The 23,112-nt window shown below is 44.2% G+C and overlaps 1 protein-coding gene across 1 annotated transcript in view; it reads left to right on the forward strand.

Moving 5' to 3' along the window:
- The window catches only part of IFT172 (intraflagellar transport 172), a 335,758-nt gene extending 312,959 nt beyond the window's left edge, over positions 1–22,799 (forward strand). Inside the window, exons 46-48 of the mRNA XM_030198582.1 lie at positions 2,194–2,347; positions 13,235–13,326; positions 22,425–22,799. Of these exons, the coding sequence (XP_030054442.1) occupies positions 2,194–2,347; positions 13,235–13,326; positions 22,425–22,514 (336 nt within the window). The 3' untranslated portion in view covers positions 22,515–22,799. The remainder of the gene's footprint in view (positions 1–2,193; positions 2,348–13,234; positions 13,327–22,424) is intronic.
- Positions 22,800–23,112: the final 313 nt, after the last annotated feature.

Below are 23,112 nucleotides of genomic sequence, written 5' to 3' on the forward strand. Positions count from 1 at the left end.
CCGAAAACTGCCGCCACCATTGTTGTACTACCTTCCCTTCCCGTAGGTTGTTGAATCATCTTAGAAAGTTTAACTCCGTGCGTCTGACGTCAGACGCACGGAGTTAAACTTTCTAAGATGATTCAACAACCTACGGGAAGGGAAGGTAGTACAACAACGGCGGCGGCAGTTTTCGGCGTTCCAGCGGGGGGGGATCGACAGGTTCGCGGGAGGGGGTGGGTTTCGAGGGGGCCATAGCGCGGGGGGGGGTGACAGCTGATTCCGAGGCAGTAGGAGGAGTAGGGAAACACGCTGCGCGTGTTTCCCTACTCCTCCCCTTGCCTTGCAATCAGCTGTTTTGACGTCAGTGACGTCAGTGCTTGTCTGCCTCACAGACCACCTCCAGCCAAGGAGCCACGGTCCCAAGCACAGAACGTTGGAGGTGAGAATTATTATATAGGATAATTAGCAACAATTAGTGATCCACTAAATCAAAAGCGCTAGAAAGGTCGAATTGAATAATCAAGGCGCATTGACCTTTGCTCAACAAGTTCTTTCCATGGGCGACTATAATGCCAATCACTGTTTCAGTACTATAGTTTTTCCTAAAACCAGATTGAGAAGACTGAAGAATCTCATGTTGAGCAAGGTAGTACCCAAGCTATGTTGTGACGTAGCCCACCATAATTTTTATAAATGATGGGATAGATGCCATGGGTCAGTAATTACTTTCTTCAGAGCTATTTGCCTTAGGATTGTTTGGGATGGGAGTAAGGATTATATCGCCTCCCAAATAAGGGAAAAGACCGGATTCAAGGTGAAAATCTAACCAATAGACCAAAGAGGTCAAGAAAAGAGGCGATACATGACTTTAAATCACAAAAAGATTTTACATATTTTGATAATTAGTAGTTTGTATATTTATCTTGTCAAAGGTTGGCCAGATTCTATTCACTGGAATCAAAAATTATCTGTCCTCAACTGTCTGAATGTTCAAAATTAAGTGTTAATTGGTCCCTAATTTTTGGGGGCCTTCGTCCCTCATTTTTTATGACCTTGCTTCTCCAAGTTGTATTATTTAGACTAGATAGGTAATCCTGTCTGTGCTGATCCTTGCTTCTGCTTGCTATCAGAAAAAAGGAAATTGTTTTTTTGTAATTGTTCTGTGATAGCAGCAGAACAGCATTCCACCCAATCTTCATTTTGGAATTGCTCACTTTTACAAATTCTTCCCAAGTTCTGTTGATCGCAAATATCCAAATGTTTGCACAAATATATATTACAGCAATATTTCTGATAAAGTATTAGCTTATTTAGATGAGTTTTTGGTCTTAAAGAACACTGGAGAGTATGATTTTTGTTTCCATAATGAGATTAGGTGTTTCTTATAGATTTTTGGATGCTGATCACAGAAATGACAAACACATTTTCTTTAATGTATGGTTTTCAAGAAATTTACAAATATATGTTACAACACATGTACGTCAACACGACATCACTAATAAATGAACACTGTTCAGTTTAAATATATTATGAGTCATTTAGCCCTATTTTTATGTATTGCTTCTAGGAGAATTTGATGATTATCTATTTCCTAACCTGATAGTTAATTAAACTGAAAATGTTGCAGAAATTTTTTAATCATGCTGACACTTTCTGCTACGTTTGCGGTGAGTTCTGTCTGAAGATGCAAAGAGCCATGACGCCACTGACAAAGAAGGCCTATGAACTGCATTTTGGATATAAATTTGGCAATCAAGACAAAAGCTGGGCTTCCCTTATTTGTTGTGCATCATATAGAATTAATTATGATGCTCCATCTCTGACCCTGTTCAAATCCAGGCTCAAAGCCCACCATTTTGAGGGTGCTTTTAAATCTTAACCTCTTATTTGCCTGTTTAATACCTATGTTTTAATCATTCCAATTATAAATAAAACTCTATTTGCCTTGTTTATCTTGACTAGATTGTAAGCTCTTTCAAACAGGGATGGTCTTTATTGTTGGTGTACAACCCTGTGGATGTCTAGTAGTACTGTAAGATTTTGATACCACTAGAAGCTTCTCTTTGTTTTTCCATTATGCTTAATTAACAAAATATTTGTTGTGATATAGTTCTTTTCTCAGTGGTAGTGCTAGCCAAAATATGTTGAGATTCTACCCTATTGCCTGTATTTTACTTTATTTGAGGTACAGCTTTCTGCTTTTGTTATCAGGTAGAGAAACGGGAGGAGATCAGAGAATGGGTTCTTGCAGTGTCCATGGATCAACGAGTAGATCAGATTCTGCCACGTGATGAGAGGGATACATATGAGGCTTCACTGGTTGCAGTGAACACTGGCGTACGCTCTCTGCCATGTCTCATTACAGGTAAAGAATGAGTCAGATGCCCCTGAAAATGATCTATTCTAATCTCAAGCTTTTATAGACCTCTTAATCCCTCTCGAGTCAAAAGAACTGATGCATTCATTGGGACATAAGCGTAGACTGGGGGGGGGGGGCGAGGGGGGGCAATGCCCCCCCAAACGACGATGACGTGAGACTGGCGCCGCCACGCCAGTAGTTTAAAAAAAAAAAAAAAAACAAGCAGGCACGCGCTCGCCTCAGTCTGCTTCGCTTCCCTGCCCTCTCTGTCTGCGTCGCGCCTTCCTCTGACGTCATTTCCTTTCGGGCGGGACGCAGACAGAGAGGGTGGGGAAGCGAAGCGAACAGAGACGAGCGTGTCCGTCTACCCCCTCTCTTCCTCCCTCCCTCCGGCGCAGGCAGCAAGCATGCTTCTTCAGTTTTTCTGTGTTTTTGGCAGCGGTAGCGATGTACACTCGGCCTTCGGCTCTGCCCCAAAGCCTTCTCTTCAAGTTCCTGTTCCCGCATAGGTGGGAACAGGAACTTGAAGAGAAGGCTTCCGGGGCAGCCCGAAGGCAGCATGTACATCGCTACCGCTGCCAGGAGCACAGAAAGGTTGAAGAAGACTGCTGCCTGCGCCGGAGGGAGGGAGGAAGAGAGGGGGGTAAACGGAGTCCACGATCCTGGACCTTGCCGGGGGGAGGGGGGGTTCAGCAGAGGGAAGATGGATGGAACTGGGAGGGGTGGGGAGCAGATGGAAGATGGATGGGACTGGGAGTGGTGGGGAGCAGAGGGAAGGAGCAAGAGATGGATGGGACTGGGAGGGGTGGGGAGCAGAGGGAAGATGGATGGGACTGGGAGGGGTGGGGAGCAGAGGGATGGACCAGGAGATGGATGGGATTGGGAGAGGTCAGGCACAGCAGAGGGAAGGAGCAGAAGATGGATAAGATGGATGGGACGGAGGGATAGTGAGCAGAGGGAAGTAACAGAAGATGGATGGGACTGGGAGGGGTGGGGAGCAGAGGGAAGGAGCAAGAGATAGATGGGACTGGGAGGGTGGGGAGCAGAGGGAAGCCTACTGGAAAGAAGACACTGCATAAAACAGAAGACACTGGGACCAAAGCAAAAAGAAAAACTAAATGATCAGACAGCAAAGGTAGATAAAAGTATTTTATTCAGAATTTATTAATTGAAATATGTCAGCTTTTTGAAATGTGCATCTGTGATATTTTGCCTGTAAATTTGTATTCCTTCCTCCATATTAGCATATTTATTTGCATATGTATATATGCAAATGAATATGCTAATATGCTCCGCCCATCCTCCCCCCCCCCCCCCCCCCCCCCCCAATGAAACAGTCAAACTACGCCTATGCATTGGGAATTAAAATTCAGATAATTAAAAGAGAAAAAAAATCAATAAATAGTTCAACAATCATCCTGTTTCAGATATTACAGAAAAAGAAATGTTTTTGAAATACAAGAATATAGAGTTGACATTTAAATAATAATATAATCTAGGAGAAATAATAATATCAAACTTTATACCTCACTAATATAAATTATAAATATAGGTATAATGAACAGTAAAGTACCTAATCAGTAAATTACAAATAAACTAGAGTAAACACATATTAATTTAGAAATTATCATTTTAAAAAAATGTTTAATTTTTGAAGAGTGTTCAGTTCACACATAAGTCATAGAATAAGTGACTGGCTGAGTAGAGAACCATCATTGCACCACTTGTGTTCTCATAAGTGCAGCACTTGCTGATCAATCTGTACTATATAATGATATCCATCTTTCAGCCAATGACATATATTACCATCATAAAGCACATTAAGAACAAACATAAAATGGCACAGGAAATGCTAAAGTAAGCACAAATGTAGCAACTAATTTAGGTCCCTGTTTACTAAGATGTGCTAATGTTTTTAGCACCTACCATTAGCTCGCACTAAAAATGCTTGTGTGGCTTAGTAAACAGGGCCCTTGGTTATAGAAACAAAGTATAATAACAAGTATGATAATAAAAAAACAAAAATAAACAGCAATTCCAGTCAGCACACAAGAACAAAACTAAGCAAGTCACTGTACTGCGCTTATCTGAAGAAGTAGGTCTTGTAATAAGCAGTTCCAAAAGCAATGGGAAAATGTTGCTAGTTGTAGCAAAGTAGGAGCAAGAAAAAACTCAATCCAAAACCTTCACCCAAATAAAAAATCACACCATAATGCACAAAATATATTTCCTCAACTCAAGCTGAGTTTCAAATATCTTCTTCAGGAGTAAAGAACTAAAGTGAAACATGTGAACTGAGCACTCTTCAAAAAAATTTTTTAATTATAATTTCTAAATTAATGTTTGTTTACAATTTACTGATTAGGAACTTTACTGTTCATTATACCTATATTTATAATTTAACATTTAAAAACAACGTATTCCAAATATATACTGCCTGAGAAAAGAAAGAGCTTTCCCACTCTCTTTTAAAATGAAGACCCTTAGAAGAAAGAAACAGTAGTAAACTACTAGTAAAAAAGGCCCATTTCTGAGACCAATGAAATGGGCGCTAGCAAGGTTTTCATCATAGTGTGTGTTTGAGAGAGTGTGTGTGAGAGTGACTGTGTGAGACAGAGTGAATGTGCGAGTGTGTGTGACAGAGTGAGGCTGTGTGTGTGAGAGTGTGTGTGTGAGAATGATAGTGTGTGCGTGAGAAAGAATGAGAGTGTGCGGCAGGGGCACCCCCTCCGTCTCCTGCCCTTCCCCCTCCCCTTTTTCCTCCCCTCCCCCTCCCAGCTTCATAATCGTGCCCCCCCCCCCCCCGTCCCCCTGCCATGTTGCAGCTGGCTCCCTCCCTCCCATGTTCAGGCTGGCTGGGTGGGAGAGAGAGTGAGAGAGAGTGTATATGTGGTGGTTTTCTTCCTCCCCTCTCATCTCCTCTGTGTCCCTTGTGTGTGTCTGAATAGAATGTTTTTTTTTTTTATTTCACAAGTGTAGTGAGAGTGTGTATATATGTTTGTGTGAGAGAGTGTCAGAGAAAGTGTATGTGTGAGAGTGAGTGTGTGGAAGAGAGAGACAGTGAAAGTGTGTGTGTCTGTGTGAAAGAGAGACTATGAGAGTGAGTTAAGAGAGTGAGAGTGTATATGTGTGTGAGACAGAGAAAGTGTGTGTGTGTGTGTGTCTGTCTGTCTGTCTGTCTGTCTGTCTGTGTGAGAGAGAGAGACAGTGTAAGGGTGTGTGTGTTTGTGAAAGAGTGTGCAAGGCTAGGGTCAAAATGGGGAGACAGCAGCAAAATGTTGCATAGCAGAACACAACCATTTGAGCCAGTTCTCGCTTATAGCCAGTTAAGAGAGAGAGTGTGTATGTGGTGAGTTTTTTTTTTCTCCCCTCTCATCTTCTCCATGTCGCGTGTGTGTGTGTGTGTGTGTGTGTGTGTGTGTGTGTGTGTGTGTGTTGTAGAGAGAGTGAGAGAGAGGTTAGTTTGGATCCAGTGAGAGCCAGCTGTGGGAGGGGGGGAGTGTCAGCCACTCTCCTTATACTTGTTCTGTGCTGCCACATGTAACTGAAGTGCAGCCCGGTGTCAACTCCTTGTCAGAAAGGTCTCTGACCTGCCTTCTGTGATGTGTGGTGCTGATGATCGTATCTGTGTTCTCGGGACAGACTGGCTCCTGACACCATCACTGAGCCTGTGTGCACCAGACTGTGGAAGATGTGGGCACGCTTGAGTGTTGAAAAGCAGCAGCAATAACAATTAAAAAAGCCGAGGCAAGAAATTTGAGGAGCACATGGATAGCGAGAGTCTTTTTTTGCTGCAAGGGTTTCTCCAGGAGCAGCGGGGAGTGTGGAGCCAGCGGTGATTTTTCAAGCTGTGGCTGTCTCCCTCCAGGACCCGGCTGGCCTCGGCTCGAAGGCACCATGCTTGCTGGCCTTTCACTTCCAGCTGGCATTGGTTGTCGTCTGTGCAGCTGCTCCTCCTCTCCCCTTTGTCATCACAGTGCTCCTTCTGGTTTCCCTCCAGGGGCAGTGACGTGCAGGGGAGAGGAGGAGCGGCTGCAGGGACGTCAGCCAATGGCAGCTGGCTGTCTACGGAGCAGTGTTTCTGGGTTTTTTTTTTTTGTTTGTACAGGCCGCTGCTGCTGATTAGGAGTAGCAGTAGTGGCCTGTTTGCGATAGTTTTTGTGGTTGTGGGTGGTGAAGGGGTTGTTGTGGCCGTGGGGGGGGGGGGGGGGGTTGGTTTGTGTGATGCGGCGGGGGAGGGCTTTTTGTGATGCGGCGGGGGAGGGGTTTGGGGGCTTGGTTGATGCGGAGGCTCTTGTGTTGTTTGGGTGGGGGGGGGGGCTTATTGGACTGCGTTTTCGTATGCCGGTTGAAAGAAGTAGGGAAACACGTGACGTGAGGGCAGGGCAGACACACTGTGATCTTATTGCTTCAACTTTAGAACGTTGGGAAGAAATTTCTGAGGCTTCATTAGAACGTTGGAGGTGCGTTTTATATAGAGAGATGGTTGCATGATCAAAATGTTCTATTGGATTGTAATGCCCCAATTACATTCACAACTAAGGATTAACTATCCCTGAATTTGTGATTTAAAGATGTTTCCTTGATATAAGAACATTCCATGCCTGTGATAAAATTGTTTTCATCAGTATATACTGGTCATGAAACCGTTTGATAGTAACAGAGGGGCCCTTTTACTAAGCTGTGTACTCGTGTCCTACATGTGGCAGTTTTGACACACATGGCCCAGGCAGTAATTTCATTTTCTTTGAGGACAAGCAGGCTGAATAATCCTCACAAGTCGGTCTGCAATCCGCGCCGGTCCGGGAACCGGCATTCCAAAAAGCAAAAATCTTTGCTAGAGCCTTCTGAGCGCAACGCGTATCCGTCTGTGCATGCGCAGAGTGCCTTCCCACCCGCCGCGCTCCTCAGTTGTTATTTTTCCACATGAGGAGCGGCAGTTCTTACCTAGCTCCGCTTTTTTGTCCGGGAAAGCCTTCGGTGCCTTTGTTTTCTTGGCGTTTCACCTCTATTTTCTTTTTATTTTATTGCCTTGTTTCAAAAAAAAAAAATTTAAGCTCCTTTTATTTTTTCTTAGTTTTTGGACCCACGTAAAGTTTCCTTTATTCTTAGTCGCAGTCATCCTGAGGCCTGCTCGGCAGTTTTTTCTCCTTTTTTGTGCTTTCTTGTCAGCACAATCACATTTTTTGATTTGGCTAGGGCGGTCTCCCCTTCCATGTCATTGAAGACTCCCAGTGGCTTCAAATGCTGTACTTGGTGCAACCGGACCATTTCAGGCACAGATACCCATTCATGGTGTATACAGTGCCTTGGGCTCGACCATAGTCCAACTCGTTGTGCCCTTTGTCTTCATATGAAGAAAAAGAGTCAACTGGCTCGAGAAACCCAGTGAGAAAAACTTTTGGGGGCTCGGTCCGGTCCTTCAGCATCGAGGGAAGCACCGATGTTGGGAGTGGAGGTAGGAATGGCTGCTGAGAGACCAAAACACACTGGGAGAAGCGAGGTATCGAGTGGGTCTCCACCTGCCTTGAGGCCTCCTGCTATGCAGGCCCCCTGGGACCATCCATCGTCGGACCCTACTCCGAGGAGACGTGGGATATTCAACGTCGGCACCGAGGTGCATCGAGCGAAGGCTAAGAAGCACTGACACCGTTCTCCCTCGGTGTATGGTGCCGGGGGCTCCAGGGCACCGAGAGCATCGGCACCCGAGAAGCGTCGACGCCGGGAGGACCGGTCCCCCTCCATATAAGAGGTGCCAACGTTTGGGTCTCCCAGCAGTCCAGTTCCTGCTTCCAAGCCCCAGGCAACTCTTCCACTGACTGCTTCACCGGCCCCACAGCCTTTTCCGATGGGGGCTCTTGACTAGCGGATCCAGGCCTTGCTTCCAGAGCTTCTGGAAGGACTTCTGCGCCACACTGCATCGGGGGTGCTTGTGCCTACCTTGCCATCTACTGCAGCTATTTCTGGCCCTCCACCTGTGGTGTGGTCTCGGAGCTTGGCGCCGCTTGTGGCTCCGGTATCGGCTGTCACCCAGGTCTGCTCCCCATCGATGTTGATGGGGGAAACCTCACAGCAGTCCATGCAGGAGTCGGCCCCTCGACATCGCCATCAAGACCATGGGTCTTCGGCGTCGAGCCGGGTTCGGCCTCAAAAGTCACTGAGGAAAGTGCTGTCCGACTCCGAGTAAGAACACTCGTGGGAGTCAGAGGAAGATACTACTACTACTACTACTTAGCATTTCTATAGCGCTACTAGGGTTACGCAGCGCTGTACAAGTTAAAACATGGGGAAGGACAGTCCCTGCTCAAGAGAGCTTACAATCTAATCCCAGGTACTTCTCAGATGAGTCTTTTGGGATTCCCTCTGAACCTTCCTCTCCATCTGAAAAGAGACTGTCTCCTCCTGAGAGCCTCTCCTTCTCATCTTTTATGCGGGAAAATGGGTCAGGCCATTCCATTCCCTGTAGATGTGGAAGATGAGGTCCTGGACTACATCTCTCCACCTAGAGAGGCAGTGACAGCTCCTATGCATAAGGTACTCATGGAAGTCCTTATGTGAAACTGGGCATCCCCTCTGTCTGTCCCCATTGTCCTGAAGAAGACAGATTCTCAGTATCGGTTCCACGGGGAGCCTGGGTTGATGAGGTCTCAGTTACCCTACAACTCCATGGTGGTGGACTCTGCCCTCAAAAGATCCAAGAGTTCTAGGGACTATGCTTCAGTGCCCCCAGACAGAGAAGCTAGGACCTTGGATTCTTTTGGGAGGAAAATGTATCAGGCCGCCATGCTCGTTGCCCATATGCATTCATACCAACTCTTCACGAGCATCCACTTGCGGAACTTAGTGCGGCTACTGTCTTGTTTGCTCGATGCCCTCCCTCCGGAGCAGGCCGAACCTTTTCGCCAGCTGGTCAAGCAGCAGAAGACGTGTCGTAAAGTTTTGGCCAGTAGAACATACGACACCTTTGATATAGCATCCAGGATCTCTGCTCAAGGTATAGCAATTCGCAGACTCTCATGGCTGCATGTTTGTGACCTGGACCATTTGGTCCAGCAGAGAATTGTGGATGTTCCTTGCCAGGGGGATAATCTTTTCAGAGAGAAGGTGGAAGATCTAGTTGACCAGATCAAGAAGCACACAGGTGCTATGGCTTCTCTCTCCTGCCGGGCGCCTTCTGCTTCCGATTCCGATTCCTCAACTAGGAGATATTTTGGTGGGTCATGGAGTGCTCCCTGTTCCTATTCTATGCATAGGTACACTCCGGCGACTCGCCAGCCTACTCATGCTCAGCCCCAGCGCGCTCTTTCCCGTCAACAGCGTGCGCCCAAGGCACCTACTGCTCCCCAGCAAAAGCAGGGATGGGCTTTTGACTGAATGCAGGAGAGCATAGCCGCAATAAAAATGTCCGTGCCAGACGATTGCCGGTTGGGGGGGGGGGGGGGTTAATGTTTTTTCCACCAGAGGTGGCCTCTCATAACCTCCAACCAGTGGGTTCTTCAAATAGTCCTGTTAGAATACACCCTCAATCTGGAATCCAAACCTCCAAATTGCCCACCAAAAGCTCATTCTTTCAGCTCTCCACACAAGCAGGTACTTGCAGAGGAACCCTCCGTCCTTCTAAAGACCCAAGTGGTCAAACTCGTTCCACCAGGGGAAGAAGGGCTGGGATTCTATTCCAGGTACTTCCTTGTGCAGAAAAAAAGCAGGGCGGATGTGTTCCGAATGGTTTCCCTGGGCACCCTTCTTACATTGATTCAGGAAAATGATTGGCGGTGCTCTCTGGACCTGAAGGATGCTGACACTCGTATCCCAATACTTCCAGCTCACAGGACGTATCTTCAATTTCGGCTGGTAATGCAGCTCTTCCAGTACCAAGTGCTGCCCTTTGGCCTAGCATCAGCTCCCAGAGTGTTCACAAAATGCCTAGCAGTAGTTGCAGCATCGCTTTGTCGTCTGGGAGTGCATATATTCCCTTATCTCGATGATTGACTGGTGAAGAGCACCTTGGAGAAGGTGCTCGGTAGTCCATGCGGAATACTATTCAGGTGTTGGTACTACTAGGATTCGTAATCAATTACCCCAAGTCCAATCTCACTCCAGTTCAGAAATTGGAGTTCATTGGAGCACTGCTCGACATGAGAACGGTTCAAGCCATCTTCCCAAGGTGCAGGCAGACAACCTTCTGTCCCTAGTGTCGCTCAATTCCCGTGTAGTGCGACAGATCTTCCAGGTGTGGGGCACCCCCTTGGTAGACCTCTTCGCATCTCGAGCCAACCACAAAGTCCCTCAGTTCTGTTCCAGGCTTCAGGCCCACGGCAGACTGGCATCGGATGCCTTCCTCCTGGATTGGGGGGAGGGTCTGCTGTATGCTTATCCTCCCATTCCTCTAGTTGGGAAGACTTTGCTGAAACCCAAGCAAACCGCGGATCCATGATCCTCATTGCGCCGTACTGGCCGTGCCAGATTTGGTTCCCTCTTCTTCTAGAGTTGTACTCTGAAGAACTGTGGAGATTGGAGTGTTTTCTAACACTCAGAACGAGAGGTTGCTTCTACATCCCAACCTCCAGTCTCTGGCTCTCACGGCCTGGACGTTGAGAGCCTAGAATTTGCTTCCTTGGGTCTTTCAGAGGGTGTCTCCCGGGTCTTGCTGGCTTCCAGGAAAGATTCCACTAAGAGGTGTTATTCTTTTTAAATGAAAGAGGTTTGCTGTCTGGTGTGACAGCAAGTCTATAGATCCTGTTTCTTGTCCCACACAGACCCTGCTTGAATACCTTCTACACTTGTCATTTTTTTGAGGGGGTAAGCAAACATGTGGACAATGGGGAGCCGGTTGATATTGTATATCTGGATTTTCAGAAGGCGTTTGACAAAGTGCCGCACGAAAGACTCCTGAAGAAATTGCAGAGCCATGGAATCGGAGGTAGGGTATTATTATGGATTAAGAACTGGTTGAAAGATAGGAAGCAGAGAGTAGGATTGTGTGGCCAGTATTCTCAGTGGAGGAGGGTAGTTAGTGGGGTCCCGCAGGGGTCTGTGCTGGGTCCGTTGCTTTTTAATGTATTTATAAATGACCTAGAGATGGGAATAACTAGTGAGGTAATTAAATTCGCCGATGACACAAAATTATTCAGGGTCGTCAAGTCGCAGGAGGAATGTGAACGATTACAGGAGGACCTTGCGAGACTGGGAGAATGGGCGTGCAAGTGGCAGATGAAGTTCAATGTTGACAAGTGCAAAGTGATGCATGTGGGTAAGAGGAACCCGAATTATAGCTACGTCTTGCAAGGTTCCGCGTTAGGAGTTACGGATCAAGAAAGGGATCTGGGTGTCGTCGTCGATGATACGCTGAAACCTTCTGCTCAGTGTGCTGCTGCGGCTAGGAAAGCGAATAGAATGTTGGGTGTTATTAGGAAGGGTATGGAGTCCAGGTGTGCGGATGTTATAATGCCGTTGTATCGCTCCATGGTGCGACCGCACCTGGAGTATTGTGTTCAGTACTGGTCTCCGTATCTCAAAAAAGATATAGTAGAATTGGAAAAGGTACAGCGAAGGGCGACGAAAATGATAGTGGGGATGGGACGACTTTCCTATGAAGAGAGGCTGAGAAGACTAGGGCTTTTCAGCTTGGAGAAGAGACGGCTGAGGGGAGATATGATAGAAGTGTATAAAATAATGAGTGGAATGGATCGGGTGGATGTGAAGCGACTGTTCACGCTATCCAAAAATACTAGGACTAGAGGGCATGAGTTGAAGCTACAGTGTGGTAAATTTAAAACGAATCGGAGAAAATTTTTCTTCACCCAACGTGTAATTAGACTCTGGAATTCGTTGCCGGAGAACGTGGTACGGGCGGTTAGCTTGACGGAGTTTAAAAAGGGGTTAGATAGATTCCTAAAGGACAAGTCCATAGACCGCTATTAAATGGACTTGGAAAAATTCTGCATTTTTAGGTATAACTTGTCTGGAATGTTTTTACGTTTGGGGAGCGTGCCAGGTGCCCTTGACCTGGATTGGCCACTGTCGGTGACAGGATGCTGGGCTAGATGGACCTTTGGTCTTTCCCAGTATGGCACTACTTATGTACTTATGTACTTATGACTTTCCAATTGGCTTGCAGACTACATTTCCTTCATTTATATCCAGACTGAGCTGACTTTAGAGCATTATATCATGGCTCATAATGTCAGAGCTATAGCTGTATTGGTAGCCCATTGAAGATCAGCCTCCATAGAGGAGATTTGTAGAGCTGTGACATGGACATCTCTCCATACATTCACATTCCACTACTGGTTAGAACAGGACTTCCAATGCGGCAGTAGATTTGGCCAGATAGTCCTCCAGAATCAATTTGGGTTGTAGATTCCAATTCCATCCATCCCAGGCCCTTCCACCTCACCAAGGAGCTGTATTCTTCTGACTAGTAAGACTGGAGGAGTCATGATAGCAGCAGATGAGAACAGGTGCACATGTACAGTGAGACGGCTTAAACACTTCTAGAAAAGTTGCCGGGGTACTATTTCCCAGGCTGGGCTTTGTCAGTGATGTCATCCCATGCATGAGAATTCAAGTCCTACTGTAATCAGAGAACACTTGCTACAGGTAAGTAGCTGTTTTATCAGAGTTAAATGTCATCATGTGACCTGTGTGACTGGTAATCCACTGCCTTTGGAGAATCTTATATGGGTAAAGCAGCTTTGCTTTTGTTTTGGAGATTGTCATGGAAAAATCATCTCTTCCTGTAATAGAAACTGGCATGAAGATTTTTTTCCATTATCCTTAAGTCACAAGAGCTATCCTCTGTTGCTAATATGAGAAAGGGTTATCACACAGAGCTCTTCAAATTAAGATGCATCTTTTCTGGGTCTACATTGTTTCAATTGTATTTGTTCTCAGGATACCCTGTACTGAGGAACAAAATTGAGTTTAAGCAACCTGGAAAAGCTGCTAATAAAGAAGACTGGAACAAGTTTCTGATGGCTATTAAGGTATGTGAAGCCTGGTCTTACTCTAAAAGTATGGCAGGAAAGAAAGCATGCTTACTTTGACAGAGGGGGCTGTATGTTTGGAAGACATACCTCTCTACTTTGCCTCATTGAATTGGTGACATCATAATGAATTACACAACCAAAAAAAAAAAAAGATCAAAATACCATTTACAAATAGAGTGATCTAAGCAAAACTGGTATATGTATAATAACATACAATATGGAAATACAAGGCAATCAAAATAATAAGTGATTATTCAAGAACAGCTTTTCAAAATATTCAAAAATTGATTTTTTAAAAATGGGAAGGAAAAGACCTCATAATGACCAGAATCAACAATATTTAGATTCTTTTAGGTAACAGCCAGTTTGTAATGTGATCGGTCAAAAAGTCCAGGCACTAGCATTGAATATCCAAGTCAGCCGCAGACCTGGAAATTCAGTGCCAACACCTGCTTAGATAGCTCCAAGAGATATGACTCTTTTGTGTAGTCCTGTCTGCCTGGTTAGCTGTGTGAGTACTAGCACTGAATATCACTGAAGCCCACATAACTGCCAGCAACTCCCTGATTCCACCCGTGAACTGCCTTGGCACTAACTGTGCAGTTCCACAGCGGTCAGAGAGGGAGGATGTTGAACAGCACTGTGTAGTTAAGCACTGCTGAATATCCAGAGACAGCCTGCTGAGCTGGGTTTAAACCCCTTTCAGTATATACCTAATAAATTTTAAGTTCCCAAGTTAAGATGAATTTTCAGCTGAAACCTTAAACTCCTAAGTTTGACTGAAAATAAGACACAAATTTAAGAGCCCATATTTTTTTTTTAATATCAGGCACAAAATTCCTTATCAAAGTCACTTCTGCCAAAAGAGTGAATGAACTTTGAGTGCTAGTTACATATGCACTGTATACAGAATTCTTTCATAACAGGCTTTTAAGTTTCTTCCACTTTAAATCCATCCAACACTGATTAATTCTGATACTTTGTAATCTGTGTCCTCTTCAACTTCATAGATACAGCTGGATTTACTTGATTTCTATTCGGTGCTGCATAAGTATCTTTCACGCCTTGATGTGCTTAATTGCTTGAATTTATACTTATTTTTACTCATTGAAACCTAGTTGAGTCTGGGAAAATTGGCCTTTTTTAAGGAAGCCTGACCTCAAGTGTTTCTTTTTTACACCGAGACCATGTGAGAAGGCAGGGAAAGGGAAATGGGACTTTGATATACTGCCTTTCTGTGGTATTTTGCAACTACATTCAAAACAGTTTACATATATACAGGTACTTATTTTGTACCTGGGGCAATGGAGGGTTAAGTGACTTGCCCACAATCACAAGGAGCTGCAGTGGGAATCGAACCCAGTTCCCCAGGATCAAAGTCTGCTGCACTAACCACTAGGCTTACTCCAGGTCAGGGCAGAGTACCAATTATTTTTTCTAACTTGCTAGGGTGTCACATTGACAGCTCCATTCTTTCCTGTATTCTAATGTGCTCTTTTTTAACTTTGTTGATTCCATTTTTTGTATAAATATTCATACTGAACAATTGTAACACCAAAATATTTCTCCCCACACCCGCCTTCCTGCTTCTCCATCACTATATGGTTCAGAGATATAATCCACGCTATATATGGACGCACAATAGACTTGGTGCAAAAAGATTTGCATTCAAAACACAAATATATTATATCCCTCCTGTTCCTCATTTCCCACAAAAACCAAGGCAAAAAGTAACTGCATAACAGATTCAAAAACTATGACATTATGCTATGCTGTCCCTTCCTTCCACTGTTCCATTTGTTCTCAAATTTCTAAAAACAGTCAAAGTTTATGGCTATAAGCTTCTTGATACATTCCAAAACTTATGACCTAATTGATGGCAGCTTGGTAATTCCCAGGTCTTCCACTATCTTGTCACCTCTCTATGTATGATCACTATAGCACTGCTTCTTCCCCAAGTGTGGTAGAGACAGTTGTAATGGGAGAGCTTTGAGTCAAATGGGATAGAAATTTTTAGGATATCCTGTAGTAACCCAATGCAGTCCTTCCAGAAAGCTTTAATGAGTGGGCGCTCTCACCAAACATACAGGTAGGTACCTTCCTGTCCACACTCCCACCAACATTTTGTTTGGTACATTCTGTTGTAGCTAAGGGAGAGAAAAGTAACAAGTCAGTTAGGCACAATGTACCATCTGTAGAGCATTTTCATACCATTTTCCACTAGGTTTGGTGAAATCAAGATCCCAAAAGTGTTGCTATAAATCACTTGCCTTTCTTTATTAGTAAAAATCATTTCCAAACAGCTATATAGAGAAATAGAATGGGATTTGATATACCACCTTTATGTGGTTACAATCAAAGCAGTTTAAATAAACAAGTATTTATTTTGAGGGTTGAGTGACTTGCCCAGAGTCACAAGGAGCTACAGTGAAAATCAAATCTAGTTCCTCTAGCTCTCAAGCTACTGCACTAGCTAGGTTTCTGATGCTCTACAACCTCCAGAAAATCATAATGCTTAGAGATAAGTTTCCACTGCTGGGCCCTTCCTCCAAGGATCTCTTCAAATCGTAACACCTAATCTCCAACCACTTGTTCAAGGATTCCCCAGAAGTAAAATCCTAACCTCTTTTCCTAGTGGAATGGTTTTCACTGTATTGTACTCTGAGGGAGGAGAATTCTTGTAATAGTGCTTCCCGATGCTTATAGTTTTTACTAATAAATACTCTGTGGGCAATTTGGTTGAGACTCCAATAATCTTAAACTGCATCCTTTCCATATTATGCAAAGAATCCACATGTCTGAGATTATACTGGGCCAGTGGTTTATGTAAAGTCTCAGCCTCCCCTGTTGGAGGGTTCTCTGGCATAGGTACAGGGATTCTTGCTATGTCCTGGATCTAGTCAAAACCCAGTCTCAGATTTTGACTGGGAAGCTAGCTGTGGCTTTTGGGTCCTCTTGTTTGAGACAGGATTGAGATCCCTGCTTCTGTTGGCAGGGATGAGAGTGTAGAAAATAATGCCTCATTGTTATGATTCTGCTGGATAGGCAGGGGAATGTTTGGGACTCGCTCTTGATTGGCTTGTCAGGGGCTGAGCCAGCAGAGTCAGAAGCCTGATCTATTTCAGCCTGCCTTTCCCTGCAATCCTTGCTTTAGCGTTGATTGCTTTGTTTGCTCAGCTGAAGCCTGCCTGTGCTTGGGCGCTTGTGTTCACATTGGAGTTTAGCCTTCCTCCTCGAGTTTAGCCTTCCTCCTCAGTACTTGTTTATTCTGTGTGTGTGTGTGTGCTGGGTATTCCCAGCATGAGTTTGATTACCTCATTTCCCTACACCTGGTCTGCTCTCTCTGCTGCTGTAATGTTGTGCTGTCTGTGGTAAGCTTGTGCCTTGTATTGTTCCAGTTTGTTTGTTTGTTTAGTTTTCTTTCTCTGTGTGTTCCCTTTGTTGTGCTGAGCTTCTGCTCTGCTCTCTGTGGTTCTGCCTCCCCCTGTCCTTGTGTTTTGCTCCTGTTTGTTGTTTTAGTTCTCTTTGTTTGCGGTATATGTCTCCTGTTTCCGGTGAGCAATACTCCTTTTCTGGTCTGTGTGTATCAAGGCAGCTTCCTCTGTTTGCTTACTCTTCCCTTTACCTTGTGTACAGTGTGGCACTTCCCTGTATATTCCTATAGCTATTCCCTTTTCCTGTGTGTGTTGTGGGGCCAGCTTTGTGTATTCTTATAGGTAGTTTTCCTTTACCTTTGTGTGCTGTTGGTACAGCCTAGTGTGTTCCTTGTAGGGCTTCCTGTATCTTTGTATGCTGTACAGTGCAGCCTAGTTCCCTTGAGTGCTGTGGGGCACAGCCTAGTGTATTCCTATGAGTGGTTTCCCTTTTTCCTTGAGTGCCTAGTGGCACACCTTAGAGTATTCCTTTCAGTGGCTTCCCCTTTCCCTGAGTGCTGAATGGTTCAGCCTAGAGTGTACTCCTATAGTTGGTTCCCTTTTTCCCTTGAGTGCTGTTTAGTACAGCCTAGAGTGTTCCCTTCTGGGGCTTCCTGTATTCTTGATCGCCCTATGGCACAGCTTTGTATATACCTTTAGACGCTTCTGTCTCTCACCCTTTCCCTTGTGTCTCTACCCTACACTGTGTGCGCTGCTTGTGCTCCAGCCCCTTGGGGGGGACAACCCTTCGTTGTTCTTTCTCCCTTCCCAGAGTGTGACTGGATTCCCGGTCGGCCGTGAGGCCCGCTTGCTTGGACTCTGCGACTGGGTTCCCGATCGGCCGTGAGGCCCACCTGAATGCTCTATCTCCCACTTTCTGGTGATGCCTGGTGGCTGTTGTGTGTGTGCGGGGCTTGGTGGCTGGGGTGCTGCGTAGGGCCTGTTCGGTCTACCCTAGACCTTGGCCAAAATCCTATACTAGGCCTCGGCCTGGGCTCAAGGTCTCATGTCCAGAATAACACTCATCTGACAAGTATCTCCTTGGTGCCCTAATCAAGCAAATCCTAGATGAGGAGATTGTGTCCAAGAAAGCCTAAAGTAGAACAGTGATCCTTTTATCTGAACTTGACCTTACCTGGGTAGTTTATTTCCCTAGCAGGGCATGTCAGCAAGCTGCTTCCACACATTATATCTCAGGTCTGACGCCTATAGTCTTGAGAGCCCATTGAGGCTCTTGGTGCTGTCTCAAAAACATCAAAGAATAAACAGGCATTGTGCATCTCATACTTCTTCCTTTAGGCCACTAGTTAACTGAACTAAGGTCCTCATGTTTGTCCTCATGTTTCTAACTTGAACCAAAAGTTCTTCTTGTATAGGCTAATGAAGAGCTAGTAAGCATAGTATTCTGACAGACCTACATCTCGAAGGTCCCAGGATAGGGCTTCTCTCACTGTGGTCACTAAAGAGAAGGTTCTCATCCTCTTGACTTTCCTGAGAATGGATTTGACTACCCCTGAGGGGGGGGGTTACTAATTGCTGCTTCTCCAATCCAAGGAGTCCACCTTCGTGTTAATAGGCTACAGCAAAAGAGGTAACCTCCCACATTCTCATCTGTTTTTCCTTAAGGATTTTGCACACAGGCACTGTCATATTTTCCATAGGGGCTCAAGAAATGGCTGCCCAACATTTGTGCCCTAGTTTTGTCATCTTTCTCTAAGGGAAATAGAATAATCTCCATTTCATTTACAAAATGTGTGAAGCAGAGATCCTCTTTATTCTTTCCTAGCTCCAAATAGCGATAAGTTGACTCCTTCTGTTCAGAGAATCTCCTGAATTATAAGGGTAGCTCTGGAGCGCTTAGATGCTGTGTCAGAAAGATATATGTGATATGATTAGCTGAAAAGGCCTCTTTGAGAATGTCCCTTGTCTGTTGGAGTTGAGACGTCACTTCAATGCAAATTGATGCCAAAGGAGCAGCTGCCTGAGTCTTGAGAATAGGCTACTTCAATGTTTGTCTCAAAGTGAGGCATCAAGACAGGTATTGGCACCGCACATACTTGATTCTTCTCTCCAAAATCTCCTTGAGATCTGCTGGGGTCAATGCACCACAGAAGAAACTGGCTTCTTCTTGGGACCTTTGGAGGCAGCTGCTTTCCTCCTGCAATTGAAGAGGGTGGATGGCCCCCCACATGGGGGCACCTGGGTGGTGTGATGGCAGCTGCTAATATTTCCATGCTTCCAACATCAAGGTCTGATGACGATGCTTCATGGCAACCACTTGATGTGTTGTATCAAGATTCTTTAGTAACAGAACAGCGGAATCCATTGATTGCTTTGAGCAGGATGGTCCCAATATCTTCTGTTGATACTCCAAATCAAGGATGACCGATGTCCTCTGTGTTGATGCATCCAATGCATCTCCTGAGTTGATGCCAATATATCTGGATTATTTTCTTGAACTGAAGAGTTCCTTTTTGTGCTCATCAGGGCCATAAAATCCTCTAGCTAACCTAAGCTGACATGATCTGGCCCTGTACACAAGTTATGTGTATTAATAATTGGTATGGTCCTGGTACACTACCTGCACTTTTTGAAGCTCCTTATTTTTCTAGATCATGAATAGAAAAATAACTGAAGTGAAATCAAATTGCTCAATGTTTAACAAATTGATACACATTGTTGAATATGCTGGAACAGATGTGGGTGCAGACCATGCAAAAAATTCAAGAAAACAGAAAACACACAAATAAATACTCTAGGGGAACTAAAGTGAAAGGGTAAAGGTAGATATTTATTGTAACAACTTAATATTGTTTAAAAAAATGTTTCTCACTTTAGGTCAAAACTGAGTGGTACTGCAGAGAAAAATGAAACGTAGTTGCCTAATGCACTGCAAAAAAAAAAAAAAAACTCAGGAAGCCCTGCATGCATACAGTTGCCCATATTGGAAAGCTTTGTAAGATTCAAGAGCTAACATAAAGGGGCATAATCGAACAGTGCCGGCTTCGGGGCCAGCTCCGCAAAGGGGCGGTGCCAACCGTATTATCGAAAAAGATGGCCGGCCATCTTTTCTTTCGATAATACGGTTGGGGCCAGCTAAATCTCAACATTTAGGTCAAATGTTGAGATCGCTGGATTTACAGATGGCCGGCTTCAAAAAAGTGAAGAAAAAATCCAAGTGCTCAGGCTTTTTCAGTAGTACCAGTGGGATTTGAACTAGCCACCTGTGGATCACAAGACCGGTGCTCTAACCACTTGGCCACAGCTCCACTTACTTGAACATCCCTCCCTCTTGATTATGCCCCTTCAGGTCTCTCTCAGCCAATCACAGACAGGGGTCTCTCTCAGGCTCTCACAGACAGCTAAATGTGCTGTGATTGGCTAAGAGAGACCTGAAGGGGCATAATCAAAAGGGAGGGACATCCAAGTAAGTGGAGCTGTGGCCAAGTGGTTAGAGTACTGGTCTTGTAATCCAGAGGTGACTGGTTCAAATCCCACTGGTACTACTGAAAAAGCCAAGCAAAAATAGTTTTGATTTAGGACGTGCCAGACAAGCACTTTGATTTTTTTTTTGGGTGGGAGGGGATTGGTGACCACTGGGGGAGTAAGGGGAGGTCATCCCCGATTCCCTCTGATGGTCAGTTGGGGCTCATTTTTGAAGTTTGGTCGTGAAAAAAAAGGGACCAAGTAAAGCCAGCGAAATGCTCATCAAACCTGGCTTTTTTTTTTACCATTATCGGGCAAAGCCGGCCATCTCGTGAGCACGCCCCCGTCCCACCGACACGCTGCCTTGAAATTTCGCCGGCTTCGCAACGGAAAGCAGTTGAAGCCGGCCAAAATCGGCTTTCGATTATACCGATTTGGCCGGTTTCAGGAGTTCGACGGCCATCTTCCGATTTGTGTCGGAAGATGGCCGGCGATCACTTTCGAAAATGAGCTGGATAGTAACATAGTAGATGACGGCAGAGAAAGACCTGTACAGTCCATCCAGTCTGCCCACAAGACAAACTCATATGTGCTATTTTATGTGTATTCCTGACCTTGATTTGTATCTGCCATTCTCAGGGCAAAGACCGTAGAAGTCTGCCCAACACTAGCCCCGTCTCCCACCACCGGCTCTGCCACCCAATCTCCGCTAAGCTTCTGAAGATCTATTCCTTCTGAACAGGATTCCTTTATGTTTATCCCACGCATTTTTTAATTACAGTAGGCTCCATTAAATATCACCCATCAATGAGGACTTTATAGCCTTTTTTGGCTTTGGAGGAGCAAAGCTGCAGCTTGGAGTTCCTTGCATATTTTCACTAAATATTAAAGAATAAATAAATGGTAATCTACAAATACCAAACTTGGAGGAAGCTGTCTTCAAGCTGTGACAAATCCAACAACTTACTGCAGAAATATTATATGAATTTTATGATAAAGGGGACGGAATTCATGAGGAAAGGCTAAAGAGGTTAGGACTTGGAAAAGAGATGGCTGAGAGAGGGGATATGATTGAGGTCTATAAAATCTCTGAGTGGTGTAGAACAGGTAGAACTGAATCAATTTTTCACTCTTTCAAAATGTACAGAGACCAGGGGATACTCAATGAAATTATATGGAAATACTTTTAAAACAAGTAAGTGGAAGTATTTTTTCACTTAAATAATAGTTAAGCTCAGGAACTTGCTGCCGGAGGATGTGGTAACAGCGGTTAGCGTATCTGGGTTTAAAAAAGGTTTGCACAAGTTCCTGGAGGAAAAGTCCATAGTCTGTTATTAAGATGGACATAGGGGAAGCCACTGGTTGCCCCAGGGTTAGTAGCATAGAATCTTGCTACTAATTGCATTTCTGCCAGGTACTACTTGTGACCTGGATTGGCCACTGTTGGAAGCAGGATACAGTTAATTATTTCATTTAAAGCCCGCTAATACTATTCACATAGTTCATAGTGGATTACAACTAAAGATATTAGATCACAATAAATCTAGGAGACTGGACCATTGGTCTGACCCTGTATGGCTATTCTTATGTTCTAATCATTTATCATTCCATTAACTCTTACACAAGCTACAGCATCCCTCCTAAATTCCAGATGTGACTTGATAGTGGCAGATGCCACTTACTTTTATATATTGAGCTACAAGAATTTGTATCTTATTTTGACAATTTTTTCTTTGATTCTTCAGACCACACTGCCAACAAAATAGTCTCAACTGGAAAAGAAAAAAAAAGCTCTGATTAGTTGTGATTTAATGAGAAGGTGGAAAAGTCTTTCTTCTCAGTGTGGTAGGGAGGATTACCTCATGTTGTGCATAAATTACTCTTGGGGAAATTCAGCACTCTGTAGAATATATCCGCTTGAATCTCCCCCAAAATTGGGACTCTAGATTGTAAAGTAAAATCACTAAAATACATATGCACTATTACTGTGTCTCTGGAGGAAATATGCATCAACATCTTGTAACATTGTACATCTTTAATTACTACCCAAAAGCAGTAATAACATTGGTATTATTGTGATAGAGTATGCCAAATTTAAAACATTATACACAAAATTCCCTCAAGCATAATATCCTTTACTACAGCTTGTTTGATGGTTGTGGAACAGTAATTGATGGGAAGGCGACCAGCATAACAGACAGCAGTATTCCACAATTGTGGATCCAAAATATTCAACTATTGATATTTTTTTTTCAGACAAGCCACAGCCCAGAATGCCAGGATGTCCTGAAGTTCATCAGTCAGTGGTGTGGAGGACTCCCCACCACCAGTTTCTCCTTCCAGTGACTATCAGCACCCAGCTTTTATACGGACAACATGCATGACATCATCACAATCCTGTTAAGAGCTACATCAACTCATCTTTATGCGTGTTGTCATCAACTTTTATAACACATTCTGGATTATGCAGTCTCAGCATAGTAATTATTTTCAAACAAAGGGGAGGAAGAGGGCCAATCTCTACCAACATGAGTACTTCCCTATATCTCCATCTCATCAGTTAATGGAGGTTATTTATTTGCACTTTTTCTTTTCTATTGATACAATATGTTGCCTATTTTATTTAATTAATTCAGATTAAAAATGTGTATACAATATACTAGTGTCTTGGAGTTTTTTCCCAGCTTATAACAGCTTTATCTTCTTACGTTGGGTAAAGTGGTAGGGTAGCTGTGTTAGTCCACTTTTAAAGGTAATAGAAATAAAACAAGACAAAGAAAAGAAGATGATGCCTTTTTTTATTGAACTAACAATACATTTTTTAATGAGCTTTCAAAGATAACCTTTCTTCTTGGGATCAGAAATTTAGAAAATCTTAATTTATGATCCTAAGAAGGATAACCTTTGAAAGCTCATCAAACAAATGTATTAAGTTAGTCCAATA

This window comes from Microcaecilia unicolor, chromosome 3 (genome assembly GCF_901765095.1).
Source record: "Microcaecilia unicolor chromosome 3, aMicUni1.1, whole genome shotgun sequence".
Classification (NCBI taxonomy): Eukaryota; Metazoa; Chordata; class Amphibia; order Gymnophiona; family Siphonopidae; genus Microcaecilia; species Microcaecilia unicolor.